The 17,000-nt window shown below is 43.8% G+C and overlaps 2 protein-coding genes across 4 annotated transcripts in view; both read left to right on the top strand.

The window, feature by feature from the left end:
- The first annotated feature begins 3,875 nt into the window (after window positions 1–3,875).
- Window positions 3,876–6,980, top strand: MRPS17 (mitochondrial ribosomal protein S17). 3 transcript variants are annotated; one of them, XM_007079099.2, is made up of 3 exons: window positions 3,876–3,937; window positions 4,552–4,691; window positions 6,270–6,980. In XM_007079099.2, exons 2-3 carry the CDS (start codon window positions 4,569–4,571, stop codon window positions 6,537–6,539), a joined length of 393 nt encoding a protein of 130 aa, XP_007079161.1. In that variant the 5' UTR covers window positions 3,876–3,937; window positions 4,552–4,568; the 3' UTR covers window positions 6,540–6,980. The 3 variants fall into 3 exon arrangements, with proteins under 3 accessions (XP_007079161.1, XP_007079163.2, XP_007079162.1); XM_007079101.3 differs by having other exon boundaries at window positions 3,892–4,009; XM_007079100.3 differs by lacking the exon at window positions 3,876–3,937 and adding an exon at window positions 4,016–4,238.
- A 3,081-nt stretch (window positions 6,981–10,061) lies between these two features.
- The window catches only part of NIPSNAP2 (nipsnap homolog 2), a 35,575-nt gene continuing 28,636 nt past the window's right edge, over window positions 10,062–17,000 (top strand). Inside the window, exon 1 of the mRNA XM_042971755.1 lies at window positions 10,062–10,194. Within this exon, the coding sequence (XP_042827689.1) occupies window positions 10,103–10,194 (92 nt within the window). The 5' untranslated portion in view covers window positions 10,062–10,102. The remainder of the gene's footprint in view (window positions 10,195–17,000) is intronic.

Raw genomic sequence — 17,000 nt, 5'->3', positions numbered from 1 at the left:
GCCCTATTAAATCTCGATTGGTTTCTGACTTACTTTATCCAATAGAAATGCAAAAGAAGTGATGTTCTGGACTTCTGAGTCTAGGCATTAAGGTCTAGAAGCTTATGATTTTTATCATTTTTGGAGTTCTGTAGAGGTTATACACACTCTTGGAGGCTACAAAAGCCCTTACATACCACCCATAAAGGGGTATTTGATATACCAAGGTGTTAATAAAGGATTAACCTTACCCAAAGAAAGGTTTGGCCCTTTGGCTTGGCTCCCGGGAGATAATCTTATAAGTCCTTAGAATGTCCTTCCTGTGGGGTGCCTGGGTGGCTCAGTCAGTTGAGTGTTTGACTTCAGTTCAGGTCATGATCTCACAGTTCGTGAGTTTGAGCTCCACATCAGGCTCTGTGCTGACAGCTCAGAGCCTGGAGCCTGCTTCGGATTCTGTGTCTCCCTCTCTCTCTGCTCCTCCCCTGCTCACACGCTGTCTCTCTCTCTCTCAAAAATAAATACAGATTTTTAAAAATTAAAAAAAAAAAAGAATGTCCTACCTGATAAGAGTTAGTCATCTAGAAGTGCCTCTAATGATTTCCTGAACCCCACAGTAATCTTGGGGACATCCTGAATTCATACTAGCTTTCTCCAGTCCAAGTCTCCTAAGCGATTTCTACTATATTCTATTACATATGTTTCCTGATGTAGTCATGTTACAAATACATACTTATCTCAGGGCATTATCCAGGGCTGAAAAGAGGCCAGGAGGTTGTTTGAATGAGCTGGGGTAGAGCCAGGCTTACTAATGTGGCCACTGACTTCCATTGTTTTAGTTCAGAAAAAAGCCATTCTCTTTTCTGGGTTCTCTCCTTTTGGAACTCTTAATAGACAAATGTGAGAACTTCTTGATCTACTGTCCACATTTTCCTCTCTGCTACATTCTAAATAATTTCTTCTGGTTTCCCTTGCAGTTCACTAAGTCTCTCTTCAGCTTTATCTAATATGCCATAAACCCATCTACTGAGTTTTTTATTTCAACAGTTACTTCCTCCTGGTGTTGTTTAACTCGTTCCTCTATCTGTTGTATTCACTGTAAAATGGGTGGTTAGATCTACAAAACTGATTAGATTCAGATTACTCTTTACACATTATATTTCATAATCAGTGCTATATGCTTTCTTTCCTTTTACATCAAAAGATGTATAATGTCTAATTGACTCATTTTTACTGATGATAAAATTAATTGATGGTTCAGGTAGTATTAGCCTTCTCTTTTTATTACAAAGTTCCACATTAATCTTTCAATGATTTTGTTAACATTGTTGATATTATTCATTATCCATTAGTTGTTGCAAAAAATGTTTTCCAATTCTGTCATTCCTTATGTATCAATTATTAGGTCATTCTGAAATGCACTGAAATCTGAAATCATATTTCATGGTATATTGATTTCTTGTGTTTTTCAAATTATTGACTTGGTGCCCTAGGACTCTCCAAAAGCAACCAGAGGATTTATTTTTAAGTACCATTATGAACTCACAGATTTTTATATGTCTTATGGTTTTCAATCCATTGCATTTATAATTCTTTTTAGCCTCACATAATCTCATGTTAGTTCAGTGAATACTCCTTCAGGTTGGCTTTTGACCTGACCTCATTCATCTTTAATAGTTTCCTTGATTTCTGACACAACATGTCCCAAGTTTAACACATACAGTTCTGCTCCAGATGTGAAGTCAGTCATTTTTCAAGGACCCTTGGTTTCTTTCAGGGAATGTGCTTGGTACTGACTGCTCCTAGGTTTATAGACTCTCTTAGAAAGACTTTTTTTGAGAAAAATAAATCATGACTTCATACAACATTTCCAAATCGAATTTAAGACTACAAGGGTTGGGGTGCCTGGGTGGCTCAGTTGGTTGGGTGTACGACTCTTGGTTTTGGCTCAGGTCATGAACTCACAGTTCGTGAGTTCGAGCCCCACGCCAGGCTCCGCAGTGATAGTGTGGAGCCCGCTTGGGATTCTCTGTCTCCCTCTCTATTTGCCCCTGTCCTGCTTGCTCTCTTCTCTCTCTAAAAATAAATAAATTTTTTAAAAGACTGAAAGGCTTTTATTTTGTTTCTTTGATTTTATTATGTTCTGAATTGTGCCCCCCACCATGTTTGCATGTTGAAGCCCTAACTCCCAATGTGATGGTATTTGAAGGCAAGACCTTTAGGAGGTATTTAAGATTAAATGAGGTCATAAAAGGGTGGGGCCCCAATCCAATGAGATTAGTGTTCTTGTAGAAGAAAAAGAATACACTCTCTCTCGCTGTGCACACATACACAGAGGAAAGGCTATGTATGTGAGGACATAGCAAGAAAGTGATCATCCGCAAGCCAGGAGAAGAGCTCTTACCAGAAATTGACCCTGACAGCTCCTCAATCTTAGACTTTTAGAGAAAATAAATTAATAAATTTAAATAAAAATAAATTAATAAATTAAAAAATAATTAATAAATAAAAGAACTATGAGAAAATAAATTTCTGTTGTCTATGCCATACTCACACACACACACTTACCTCCTCTCTGTCCCCTTGCTTCACATGACCAATTTCGCAATCAAATCTCCAACCCATCTTCTCTCTTCCATTCCCACTGCTCCAATTTAGGTTTTCACCATCCCCTGAAAAAGCATCCAAACTCCAATGTCTCCAACCTCTATTCTGCCTTCCACACTCCTACCACAATGATGTTGAAAGCTAGCTAAAGTATTCACATTTTTCAAAGGCTTCTTATCACTTAGAAGAAAAAGGGAGGCCCCAAACAAGAAATGCTTCCTAGATAGAGGCCTATCCCTGAGCAACTTCAATCCCTGCCTTTATTTTCCTAACCCTATATCCTGGTGGTATCAGACTCCTTCGCGTACTGTCTCTCAAACCCCAGCACCCCTGCACATGCTCTCCTTTCTGCCTCAAATGTCCTCCCCACATCCCATGTCCCTCTATTCTCAAGCTATAGACCCTGGCCAGGGGCTATGTATTGATCAAGTCTCCTCTCTCTGCAAAGTTACACACTCTTTTCTCAAGGTTCCCATTACCTATGGTTGTTTTACTCACGGTTTTGTGGGCTTTTAGAGAGTGGAGTCTTCTTCGATTCATCGTTTTTCCTAGCACAGAGTCTTAGAAGTGTTTTATAACTATTTGCTAAGAAAGAAATGAGTGTTGGACAAACTAATGTATGGGTGAATTCTTATTTTCCCAGTCTTCTCTCACCAGTTGCTAAGATGTTTCAATGGTCAAAGACAATTGACCACACCCATATTTTGGTCTTCAAATTGTCTGTGCCAGTAGCCTATTGTTTTCTGTTTCTCTTAACTTCCTAATACATTCTCAGTCCTCTTTTTATCTGAGAAGGCATTATCAAGCAGTCTGCTCGTGGCCCATCTAACTCCTTCATAATTGTCACACATAAATATGTGCTGATACTGGACTTCTCTCCGTCTCACAGATATTGAAAAATAACACCTAAAATCATATTAGGCACAAAAACCTGCCGAAGTTTATCTTAAAAGCAGCTGTGGGGGTAGAATGCACTTAGTGTCCAATGTTTCAGTTTTTGATGAATGAATGAGGTTCCTCTGATTTGGAAGACCTTGTCCAAGCCTGGGAGCTCAGCTTAAAAAGAGGAAACCGAACAGAATAGTTAAATGAAAGACCGGAATGCTCCACGTTCCAGCCGCCCACAGCATGGAGAAAGAAGATGTACGTCTCCCCGGACGACCCGGGTCTACGGTTCTCTTTAAGGGGGAGTGGGCGGAGCCCTGCCCTTACGCCCGCCTATGGCTAAGGGAACACGCGGCCAATGAGAGGAGCGGTCCGAGGCGGAGCTACTTGCAAGGGACTGACGTCATCACGTTCCGACCGGCCCTCAGTAGGACGCGCGCTGTGAAAGTAAAGCCAGGAGGAGGTCGAGGTATGGGAGCCGCTGTTGCGGAGGGTGAATCCCGGGACGCAAGGTGTCGTCGGGTTAGAGCCTGGAAGCAAGGGAAGTTGCCTGACCCCGGGGTTGTGCGGGGAGGGAGGATCAATCACCCCCAGCCTACCCCAGGCGGGTTGGACTCGGCATTAACTGATCAAGAAGGCAGCCCCAAGGCAAGGTCTCCTTAAGTGGGGAGGACACCCCGGCCGCTCCGCCAAGGCCTTGTGCGCTCGTGTGGCCAGACTGTGAGCCTCTGGGGAGACGCAAGCCAGCGGAAGGAAAGAAAGGGACGCCAGTAAGAGCCCACGTTTATTCGCGCCATTTAGCTCCTTACAGGTTAAACTTTCAAAGCACTCCTGTGAGCAGACCCTGTTGTTATTCCCGTTTTGCACAGGGGGACACGGCGACTTAGGTTAAAATGACAGCTTTGTAAATAGTATAAAGATGGGAGGTTGGGTTAAGGAAATAGTGAAACGTGTAAGTATCTCTAAAGTGGTGATTCCAGAAGGTCAACAAAAACTGTTTCTGACCTTCAGCAGTTCTAGTAACAAAATTCCTTTGGTGAGTCATAACAACCAGAATGTTAAATTTTGAAATTTGTTTTTTAGGTGATCAAAGCCACATAATGTCAGTAGTTCGTTCATCCGTCCATGCCAAATGGATCGTGGGGAAGGTGATTGGGACAGCAATGCAAAAAACAGCTAAAGTGAGGGTGACCAGGCTTGTTTTGGATCCCTACTTATTAAAGGTGAGGAATATCCCTGTTTTCAGAAGGCATTGATAAATCACCAACATGTTACAGGTTCTGAACAGAGAAACCATTCCCTGTCAGTACAGATGCACTGAGAGTCTGCTGATCTGTGTGGATAACAAAGTGAATTAATCGTGGTTCATTCTCTGAGGACACATACAGTTAATTTCAACTCAGTCTGATAACTGATACAGTACTTCTGTGTGCAAAGTACTGGGAGCAGAAAGCAGGACAGCTGATTCTTTCTTTCCACATTGCTGAAAGAGAGCATCCTCAAAGACATTTGAGCTGAATCTCAGAAAGGCTTTTATCCAAAGGACCACATTTGGGGGAGTCATTTTGGCCATGGTGAGTGGTATATGGAAGTTCTTTTAGCCATTAAAGGGCATGACATTGTACAGGAACAACAAGTAGTTTGGCATGTTTGAGCCCAGAGCTTGATCCTAAGTAGGCATTGACTGTTGTTGAGTGAATACAAGAACAGTAGGAGCTGGGCTGAGAAAGGCCTTTTATGTAGTATTTTTGGATTTCATCCTATAAGCAAAGGAAAGACACACTTGGAAACATAAAGATAGAGATGAGGACAGGAGGTAAGGAAATAGGTAAGAAGGCTATTGCAAAAGTCTAGAATGGAAATGATAAGAACCTGAACAGTCCTTGAAGCAATTGCAATGCAGTGGGAAAAGTAGATTTCGGAAAGAAGGGACAGAGTCCTTGATTTGTCAGATGTGCAAGGGAGGGAGAGGAAAGTGCCAAGGACAGTTCTGCATTCAAGACTGGGCACACAGGTAGGTAGAAATGTTCTTTGTTATCTAGGATCAAAAACACAGGAGCAGAGGTAACAAGGTTAAGGGAAGGGGAGGCCAGATGAGTTGAGAAGAATAAAGTTGTCTTTTATTAACAACAACACAGGAACAAGCTGAAGAGTGACGACAGCCTGATCATTGGCCTGAGTCAGAAGACCTTAGCGTGAATATTGACTGTTGCTTACTAGCTGTGCACATTACCTAACTCCAGAGCCTGTTTTCTCATTTGTAAAATGAGAGCACCTTCTGCAGCAAGGTTGTTATGAGCATCTGTGGCTTGTTTGCAGTACTTCGAGCCAGGCATGGAGCTAAGTGTGGTGTGTATATTTAGAACATTTAATTATCTGGATAACTTTAGAGATGCAGATAGTGGAGCCTCATTTTAGGTTGTGAAAAAAACTAAGCCTGGAGTGATTCAGTGACTTGTGCCAAATGACACAGCTAGTAGTGAGAGTAGCATGTTCATAAGGCTGGAGAGAAGGCTCCACTAGGAAGGAAGAGTTTAAATAGTATAGAGAAGGATGATGATTAATAGACAAAGATACTGAAGGTAATAGGCTGGAGAGCTCAGGCACATGATCCACTCTGGGAAAGTCATTGCTATTTTCTAGAAGTTAAGCAGTTAATTTTTGTATTGGAAGCCTCCTGAGTGTATTATCTTTTTTTTCCCAAGTCCCAGCTTGTTTTCTGTGCATTACTTTTTATATTCTATGCTGCGTTGTCAGATCACAGATGGGAACTACTGATTTGTTCCTACTTCTCTCAACAGTATTTTAATAAACGAAAAACCTACTTTGCTCATGATGCTCTTCAGCAGTGCACAGTTGGGGATATCGTGCTTCTCAAAGCTCTACCTGTCCCACGAACAAAGCATGTGAAACATGAACTGGCCGAGATCGTTTTCAAAGTTGGACAAGTCATAGATCCAGTGACCGGAAAACCCTGTGCAGGAACTACCTACCTGGAAAGCCCAGTCAGCTTGGAAACTACCCGCTTAACCAAAAATCTGGAAGAACTGAATAGCTCTTTAGCACAGTGAAGGACGATTGGAAGGAGACAAAGGGAAAGATTTATAAGTTTGCTTTACAGAAAAAGAAATTTTTCTAAATTTCATTACAAACTGTCCAATTTCTCTTCTGGTATTTATGGAATAGCTAAAAGTAAATGAAGTAAAGGCCTTGTTAAAATTTTTCATGAGTGTAAGGTCATGTTTGAAATTTCCTTTTCATTGGACATACTTTCCTCTTACAGGAAGTGTACCTAGTAATCCCCTGCATTGTTTTGTAAGCTCACTTTTTTAGGTGTATCTTTTTTTTTTTTTTTTTCCATTCAAAGGAATCTTGAATTTATCTTAGAACCCTTATTTGGGGAGGAAAATACCTTTTGATATCTTAAAACAGAAGACTGCATTAAGTGAATATTTATTTTTGGTGGTATATATTTGAAACTAATTTGAAATTTTTCTTTTTTTTTTTGTTTTTGTTTTTGTTTTTTAATGTTTATTACTTTTGAGAGAGAAAGACAGAGAGCAAGCAGGAGAGGGGCAGAGAGAGAGGGAGACACAGAATCCAAAGCAGGCTCCATGCTGTGAGCTGCCAGCACAGAGCCTGACCTGGGGCTTGAACTCATGAATGGTGAGATCATGACCTGAGCTGAAGTTGGCTGCTTAACCGACTGAGCCATCCCAGTGCCCCTGAAATTATTTCTTTGATTTAACCAATTACAAATGGAAATAATCAGCAGTCTGGTTGGGGTCAGACCTTATAATAAGAATGTCGACACATAGAAAATAAAACTTGAAAATTCTGTGTCACTTTTCTTTCATCCTGTATTCTAGAGTGTATTAAATATAAATAGGAGTGGATTCATAAAATCTGATACATTGATGAAATTGTAGAGTTCCTCATACTGTGCATTTGAGTTGGAGAGTTTGAGTTCTGTTGCTGTTTATTAATAAACTATGAACCTAGATTTTGACCTGAAGAAACATTGAGTTACATATTCCAGTTTCCTGGCTCCTAGGAAGAGATTTGGAGCATATTTCAGTTTCAACTAATACGTGTATTATACAAGTACAGAGTTTCAGCAGTAACCACAAGCACTGCCTATCCTCTCAATGCTCATAATCTAGTAGGGGAGGTTATGTACAGCTGCCTTCATAGCAGAGAAGCACATGGGTGGGGAGAAATGACAACTTCCCAGAAGAGACTAGATAGTGCTAGAACTGAATCTTAAAGGAACAGTTTCCGGGCTAGTAGATAAGGGTTGTGGAAAGGGCATTCCAGGTAGAGGGAAGAATGTAAAATCCCAAAACTATGAGAAGAAGAAGCATAACCAAGGGGTTCTGCAAGCCGATGAGGACTGCTGGGACACTTTGAACATGAGTGGGGCTCAGGTAAAGAAACAGGTGGAAATTATACTGTAAGTGGTGGCAGGTTACATTTTTAAAAGAGTATGATATATTTACATAATGAACTGTAAGGGGAAAGATTAGAGGGAAAGAGACCTGTTCAAAGACTGGTCCTAAGACAAACTGAGTAGGGTGAGGAAAAGAGGTTGGATAAATGATGTTCCAAAGTAGAACTCTCAGAGCTTGATACCAGGAGAGTGAGCAAAAGGGAATCATCTAAGAGTGTCTAGGTCTCTGACAGGTGGAGTTAATGTGGGTTCCACCTTGCACCTGTACAAGCCATCGCAAAAACCTCAAATATTTAAAATGCTTACATATACTCTACTTTTTTTGAGAGAGAATTTTAAGCAGGCTCCATGCTCAGCATGGAGCCTGACGTAGGGATCAATCCCATGACCCTGAGATCATGACCTTAGCCGAAATCAACTGACTAAGCCACCCAGGCATCCCTCTTAAGATATTTTTCCTAATAATCTTGGTGTAAAACTTATGCTCCAGGAAGATGCCCAATATTTCTTCTATGACATATACACCTGTGAGATACAAGTACATGTCCCCAGTAAAAAATATTGGAAGATAACAGTGGAGAAGAAAAATGCAGAATAAGTGGCCTAATACTAAATAGCACAAAAGCAAGGTCTACCAAGAAATATTTACCAAGTTTACATTTCAGGAAAATACATTTAAAAGCATTCATCTCTTCAAAAAAAAAAAAAAAAGCTGAGAAGTTGGGAGAATGTGTGAGAAAGTCACAAGGGCACAATGACACCACAGGCTTAAAGAGGCTTCCCTCCTACTGTGGAGGATTGGGACATGTCCTTTCTGCCCTGGGGAGAGCTCCCTTTTGGGTCGAAGTGTCTACAGGCTCACTAATCATAAGCCTGTTGCTCAGCCACATAGCCTCTGGACTCCTGTCCCCTGTCCCTTGGCCTCCTTTCCACTGGCCTCCAAGAGACCCGTATCTCCCTGATCTGGAGCAAATCCTTGTTGTCTCTCCTCCATCCACAGGACCCCTTTTTAATCCTTCCTGGTGGTTCCTTGCCATATTAACATGTTCAAATATTCCCCCAGTCAGAAAACTGCACCCCTTAAGCTCCAATGCTTCCTTTGCCTCCAAGATTACTAGCTTCAGAGAACCCCTCAGACCAAAAGCCCAGTTGCTGCCCTCTCCCCTCCTGCCAGGGTAACAGACCTCCCAGGTACCCACCCAGTCCTGAGGACATTTCCCTCTTGGCCTCTGCAGATTCTTGCACAGTGCTCCCCTTGGTGGCTGGGGTCTCTCCTCCCTGTTTCTCCCCCTTCTCTCACTGTCTAGCTCCCTTTCTGCCTACCTTGTCTCGGTTGCAGTTTTCAAGGTTACATTTGAGGCTCTTTTACTCAGGATACACTTTCCCTAAACAGTGCCACCCGACCCACGCCTTTGTTTAAGTTGTTTTCTTGACCGGAGATATCCTCCCTTCCACTGGTCAACTCTTCCTTTGGGACCGCGCTATCGTGCCAGGAACTCGGCTCTGTCCTCCGCTTCACAGCCACCGCCGGTTACAGTCTCGCCTGTCCGTGTCCCCTTCCCGTCTGGTGAACCTCTTCATTTCAACACTTGACACACTGGAGCCAATTATTTCACATCCTGCCCCACTAGACTGAGTCGGCTTGACGACTGAGACGCGACGAGCGCCCATCAGTGTTGATATGAACAGGGAACAGGAACAATGTAGTCCCGAGACCACCAGATAACTTGAGTTATGTTTTCATCTAGAGTGTTTTTATTAAAGCGTTGCTTTGGGTTTGTTTTCGGTTTGAAAGGCAATGTATTTACATGGTACAAAGTTCAAAAGGTTTTGGGGAGAAGCCTGAACTCAGTGTTACTCTTTTCTTGTGGATCTTTCCATGTACATTAAAGCCTTGCCCATGGTCCTCTAGCGCTGGACATTCAGCTCCTTTCGCTGGTGATTGTCTCGTAAGGCAGTCCTTTTCGCCTTCGCGCTCCTTTCTCGCAGCTGCAGGACCTCCTCGCGCCGGGACCGTGGGCCCTACTTCCCCTGGCGGCGGCGCCTGGCGCTGCAGCGGCTGCGCGCCCCGCCCCGCCCCAGCCACGGCGGGCCTGGCCGGGGGAGGGGTCGCGGCGGCGGCGGCGGCGGCGGCGGCGGCGTCAGCGGCGGCCCGGGCGGTGGGAGCCCAGGCGCCAGAGCAAGATGGCGGCGCGAGTACTGCACGCCCGCGGAGCGGCTTGGGTCGGCGGTCTCCTGCGGCGGGCCCCCCCCTGCAGCCTCCTGCCAGTGCTCCGGTGAGCAGCGCCGCCCTTTCCGGGAGCGGCCGGGGAGGGGCCGCCGCGGGGCAGAGGGCGCGGGGTCCCCGGCACGGGTCTCCGCCCCGGCCCGGCAGCGCTCCCTCGGGGCAGAGCCGCAGGGGTTGCGGGGCGGCAGGGGCCGAGGCCGCTGTCGGCCGGGCCGGGCCAGGCGGGGGAGCCTTGGCGGAGTCGGAGCGCCTTCCCGGCGGGCCGGGCTCAAGGTCACGGCGGGGACGGCGCTCGGCGCCAAGGCCACGTCCGCCTGCCGTGCGGGCTCGGCCTTCGGGACCTTGACCCTGCGCGACCCGCGCGGTGGCGGAGGGCTGGCGCGCGGCTGAGGCTCCAGGCCCTGGACTCGGCCTCCGGCTTCTCGCGGGCGCCCAGAGAACGCTACGTGCCCGCGCAAAGCCTTGATGTCCGCATCTGCAAATGGCAGTAGAGATACTACTCACCTCTTTCTTAGGTTGTGAAGAACTAAAATAACGCGTTGTCCCGTCTGAACCTTCAGTGAAGCACAGGGGGAGTGGTGGGGAGGTCTCAGTGCTACGAACAGCCTTTGACTTGCGTTGAAAAGTAGGTAACGGATCAAAAAGTATGAACAGTTACCAGCGCTAAGTAGGCGTTGGGTTCAAGTTTACACGTTTTTTCCTAACCTCATTGGATTAAGTATTCGGTTTTCTGAATTCATGCCTTTGATGTATCCATGTCCTATATTCCATGTTCAGAAACCAAGCTCATAACTAACTTACACGTAGATTTGCTTTATTGTTTTCTTTACATTGGATAATTTAAACGTTTTCTGTTTGTGGTTAAATAATGAGCCTCTAGAAAATTCAGTTGTCAGTAAAGGAACTGCATGTTTGTTAAACTCTTACTGTGGGCCAGAGAGCTTATTTAATTTAATCCTAGTAGCAATTTTAAGAAGTAGCAGGATCTGCATTTTGCAGATGAGATGGAACCTCAAAGCAGGTGAGACACCTAGCTAGAAAAGGCATTTGACCTCAAGTTTGTCAGGCTTCAGGCTCAGCACCCTTCTTAGGACTGATGCCCAACTTGTATTTCCAAATTTGATGTTTATGTTTCCAGTTTGATTAACAAATCAACCTCCTTTTTTCTGTTGCTGAGCATCTCCTGTGTGTCTTTTTTTTTTCACACAGGTGATATGAGCCTGTGAAATTCATATTTTCTTCTTTCCAAAAAAGACCTCTGAGGCTGAACGTATTCACCCAAAAGACTACTCTACTACTCTTGGACACTAAAGTGCCCAAGGTCACAAAGCTAGTAAACTGGAGATTTGGACCTGGGTCTGTCCAGTACCCCCACGTCCTGCTGGGGCCGAATGCTTTTGAATCTAAAGTCCTTATCTCTGTCCAGCTTGTTGGCTCTTGGATTACTTTCTCAAGCCCCCTATACCGTTGGACCACTGCCCCTTCCTTGGTGCTAATCTGCCTCAACTGTAGGTGTTCTTTAGGACTCAATGTAGACCCAGTTGGTTCATTTATTGTACAAATACTGAATGTAAATGATATCTTTGAAGTCTTGTGAAACTCAACATAATAGCCATGGTCACTATCTGCAGGAGGCCATGGCAGAGGTAAAAATTCATAGAGACTTACAGATTGAGGTAGGTGGTATGAGAGAAGATCAGGGAACCTACTACATGAGATCATGGAGGGCCTCCCCAAGAATGTGACGTTAAGCTGACATTTGAAGGGTCAGTGTGCAGCAAAGCCCTGACTGGGAAGGATGAAGGCATACTGGGAAACTCCAGAAAAGTCGAGGAAGAGAAGAGCCCAGGAGTGAAGGGAAGAGTGACTAGAGGACAGGTGGCAAGGAGCAGGAGCTGGATAATTCCAGGTCTCACAAGCCATTTTAGAGAAATTGGATTTTCTTCTGGCACCATGGAAACCATTTAAAGATATAAATTCTAGTGTGACATGATGTGTTTTTAAAATATTAGTCTGGGGGCGCCTGGGTGACTCAGTTGGTTAAATGTCCGACTTGGTCTCCTGGTTCTTGAGTTCGAGCTCCGCATTGGACTCTCTGCTGACAGCTCAGAGCCTGGAGCCTGCTTCGGATTCTGTGTCTCCCTCTCTGCCCCTTCCCCACTGGCGCTCTGTCTCTCTCTCAAAAATAAACATTACAATTTTTTAAATAAATAAATAAAAAATATCAGTCTGATTTTGGAAAGGAGACAGAATCATAGGTAATGGCTAACTGATCAGATGCTGGTGCCATTTATGGAAAGTCATTTGTTCCATAAGCATATGAGTGCCCACCGTATGCTGGGCGCTGTTGGGAAATATCAGTGAATAAGGTCCTTGCCATCTGGGAGCTTGCTCCTAATTCAGAGAAGGAAGAACAGTTGTAGGGTGTGGAGGGGGGAATCCAGAGCACTTTTGAACCTGGTAAAGTTTGAGATGGCTGTGAGCTATTCAAATGGAAAGGCAGTTGGCCTGTTTGATCTATAGGACTCCTCAAAGGAGATGTCTGGACTACAGGTTACATTTGGGAGCTGCTGGTATATAGGAATGCTAAAAGTTGATAGATCCATGGGTTTCATTATACTGTTTTGCATTTAATTGAAATTTTTCATATAGAACATTTTTTAAACCCATAGGAATGGATGAGGTTGCTTGCAGAGAGAGTGTGGATAGAGAAGGGGCTAAGAAGCAGGCCTGAGATGTGTTCACAGGCTAGATGTAGGAAGAGGCAGCAAGGGAGACTGGGAAAGAGCAGCCGGTGAGGGCACTTTGTGGCAGTGCCCAGGGGGAGGTATTTCAAGGAGGGAGCTGGCAACTGTGCCAGATGCTGCTACAAAGTTAAGATGACAGAAAACTGGCTTTGACAACGGGGGTCTGTGGGTGACCTTACAAGAGGGGTTTCAGAAGGAAAGGAGGAGTCTTCCCAGGAGACTAACTTGCCAGTACCTCTTCTCTGCTCAGTGCCAGGCCTGGGGTCTCATTTGCTTAGTGGACATTGCACGAGTGTCCTACAGGTGCTTGGGTTGCTTTTGAACCTAAAATTGAACTCCTCTTCCTCCTGTAGAGCTTGCTCCTTCTGGGTTCTGTCTCCAGTAGTGGCACATCTTCCCTGTAGTGGCCCCAAGCCCAGCCCCTCCTGCTCTCTCCCATCTAGCCAGCTACAAGATCTGTCAGTTCTCCCTGCAGTGTGTCTTCACTCAACCTTCTCTCCCACCACTCCCCTCGCTTAACTGGTGGCAACACTTGTCTGGAGTCCTGTGAAGGAAGAGTAAGGTCTTGAACCTGTTGGTGAAAGGGACAACTGAAGAATTCCGAGCAGAACTTTTTCCTGATAAAAGTTCTGACTTGAACCTTGACTGGATCCCAGTGCCTCTTTTTCCCATACCACCCCACCACACCCCTGCCAAGAAAAACTGTAAAAGACATTTTGGGAACAGTTGGGGACAGTTTAATATGGAGTGGATATTAGAATTATTCTTTTCCTCAGATGTGAAAATCATATCATGGTTTTGTCTTTGTTCTTAGGAGGTGCATGCTGAAGTTTTAGGAATAAAGTGTCACAATGTCTGTACTCTACTTTCAGATGGTTTGGTAAAAATAAAAAAGCAAATATGTATAGAGAGAAACACTTAAAATTGATAAAATGTTCATCATTCTTTCATCTAAATGCAGGGTATAGAGGCCTTCATTATACTGTCCCTTCATCTCTGTTCGAAGTTTTTAAAAATGAAGAGAATGGCTCTCTGTAGCAGCAGTGTGGAAGACAGGTTTATTGGGGTGGCAGGAGGCTTGGTGGTGAGTAGAGGAGTGACATTGTTACTACTTTAATGCTCGACTCTTCTTTGAATCAGGCCCTTCAGCTTCCTCTCTCCTCTTCATCTCTGGCTATATTCACAAACTCCTGGCTTTGGCAGGTATAGGTCTGCTTCCTCTCATGGGCGTCTGTCTACCTGACAAGTGTTCCTCATCTTTCAGGGCTTCAGTTCAACAAGTACTCGTTCAGAGAATTGATTCATCTCTTCCCTCACCTCTGCCCCCACCCTTGTCACAGCCACCACCTTATGTGGCCATCAAGGAGCTTATCTCATGTTGGGCTGTGATCATGGTTGCCTGTCTGCTCCCACTGACAAGTAGCTCTGTGAAGTCAGGGCCAGGTTTATTCATCTTTATATCCTCAGCCTGGCTTGACATATGCAGCACACAGTCAATAGATATTTGGTGTTCAGATGAATGAAGTGCATTTCACCACTGCTGCCTCATCCTGTGGTCTCAGCGCTAAATGCATTTCCCATCTATGGTTTGCTCCAACCAAACCACCACACTGTCTAGATACCTAGTCAGGGCCTGTGCCTTCTCCTTTTCACCTCAGGAATATCTTTTGAAGATATTCCTTCCCCTTCATCCCCACTGCCTACATCATAACCTAGAACCATCTTTTAGGCTATCTGGTGAGTATTGAATGCCTCCTGTGTGCCTGGCACTGCTGGCCTTGATAACCAGCAGAAAGCCCAGGAGCCACGCTCCCTGCCTTTATTGCTGCAGTCCACCTGCCACACCACTGCCAGGCTGCTTTACACACCTTGATCTTTTTTTGAAAACTTGCTAGCATCTTACCTGGTAGATAAGGTAGAATTCTACCTGGTAGAATCCAGCTAATGGGCATGGTGTACAAGGGCCTAACCCCACGGCCCCGCCCTTGCCTTCCCACTCTTTCTCTCACCGTCCTCCACACCCTGTTCTCCTGCCTTACCAAGCTCTGCTGTTCCGGAAATATGTCATCCAGTTTCATGACTCCGTGCCCCTGGACATGCTGTCCCTTTTGACTGGAATTCTCGCCTGCCTCGTCCACCTGTCTGTGTGGTCCTCCAAGACAGAGCCAGAATGTCTCTACTGGAGTTCCTCCACTCCTCACAGGCCAAGCCAGAGGTTCATTCCCACAGCATGTGTGTGTGTAAATCTGCGGTATCTGAGACCAGTCTGGGTGTTTACTGTGTTTTTCCTATGAGACTAAATAGGTGAGGCATCTGGCTCATCTTTACATCCACAGAGTCTGGCAAATAACGCTAATTCTCTTTAAAGTCTGATGTTTTGGGGGGTGCCTGGCTGGCTCAGTCAGTAGAGCTTGCAACTCCTGATCTCGAGTAATTTCCAGTACCATATTGGGTGTAGAGATTACTTAAAAATAAAATCTTTGGGAAAAAATAAAGTCTAATGTTTTGTAGAACGTGCTGCCCCTACCCCACCCTCTGTTAAGTGCCACACAACAGATGTATGATGTTATAAAGACTACTGATCGTGCAGTTTGTCATTCTCAGTAAAGAACCCTAGCCCGGATCCTATCACCCTGACAGCTGTTGGCATAGCTCCTTCTACTCCTTTCCGTGATTCAGCTTGGACAGCTAGATGGACCGGGCACACTGGGCAACTTTGGTCACCTGACACTGAAAAGATTCCCGAGTTTGACAATCAACTGGGGGTAATGGCGGACTGGACTGAACTGTTTTTCATTTGTCAAGACAGTTGCTACCCAAGCTGACAAGCAGATACCCTCAGGTTCTTGTGTGTGTCCCATGATGCTGACTATTTCTTAGGCTTATCTTTATATTACAGTGTTTTCATGTCCCTTACCTCATTTTACCCATCTTAAAGTAAATCTCTTTGGTGTTATTAAAACCTGGGAGAATGCTCAGCTGGGGAGATTTATGTTTGGGAGACATCCCTTATTAGTGAGAATATTTTGAACTTTATAGTTAGATCAGATTTTCATTTTCATATTTACATCATATTTTCATAGGTTTATATTTTCATTTTGCTACTTCTTAGCTCATGTCATTTAACCTCTCTGAGCCAAGCTTTAAAATGAGCTAATACTTACCTTGCTAGACTGTACTGAAGATTGAATGAGATGACATAGACAAGCTGCCTAATTCAGTGCCTAACAGGAAGTATGAATTTATTAATTTGTAATTCCCTTTCATTCTAAAGAAGAGGAACAAAATTATTTTGGGTTTTTCCCCTTCCAGATTTAATTTGCTAATAATTCTGTATCATGCTTTCTTATTTTTAGAGTATTAAATGCCATAGAAATTAAATATCTATATGTACACATGATAATGCATGTCTATGCATTTCTGGAAGGACCCATTAAAAACTGTTAGTAGTGGTTGCTTTGGTGAATATTTGTTATTTTAAATGAAATTCCCTAATGCTGATATTTTTAGAAACTTTCATTGTACCCCTTTCTTAATTATTCATAATAGCTTTTCCTAAGCTCTTAACATTTATTTAATACCCCCAAAACTTTGTAAATACTGTTTCTGTCTAGTGAACTTAAAATCTAAAATAAAGAAAAAACAGGAATTATATAGTCTCATTAACAAATCTTAAAACTTTCTCCTTTTTGTATCACTAATTTTAATGCTAGCCATTGTATTCATGATACTATTTAGCAAATATCCCAAAATGTGATATGTTTGAAACACTTTAAACAAATTGACAAATGTTTTCATTTTTATTGACATAAGTTTTACCATGACTGTTTGGAGAATTGCCTTCTTCAGAATTTATTTATATAATCTAATAGTTTTATGTATAATTTATTGCTTTTAACTTTAGGTTTGTTTTTATTGAAAAGGTAGTTTTAAAAACTTAATTTTTTAACCTTTCACTATATATCAGGTGCCATCCTAAGTGCCTTAAACAGTTTTACTATAGGGCTAGATATGTACTTAAAAATATACAAAAGTAAGGGATGCCTGGGTGGCAGAGTCAGGTTAAGCCTCCAACTCTTTGATTTCCGCTCAGGTCGTAATCTCATGG

Source organism: Panthera tigris, chromosome E3, assembly GCF_018350195.1.
Source record: "Panthera tigris isolate Pti1 chromosome E3, P.tigris_Pti1_mat1.1, whole genome shotgun sequence".
Classification (NCBI taxonomy): Eukaryota; Metazoa; Chordata; class Mammalia; order Carnivora; family Felidae; genus Panthera; species Panthera tigris.
This window is presented reverse-complemented; position numbering and strand designations above follow the sequence as displayed.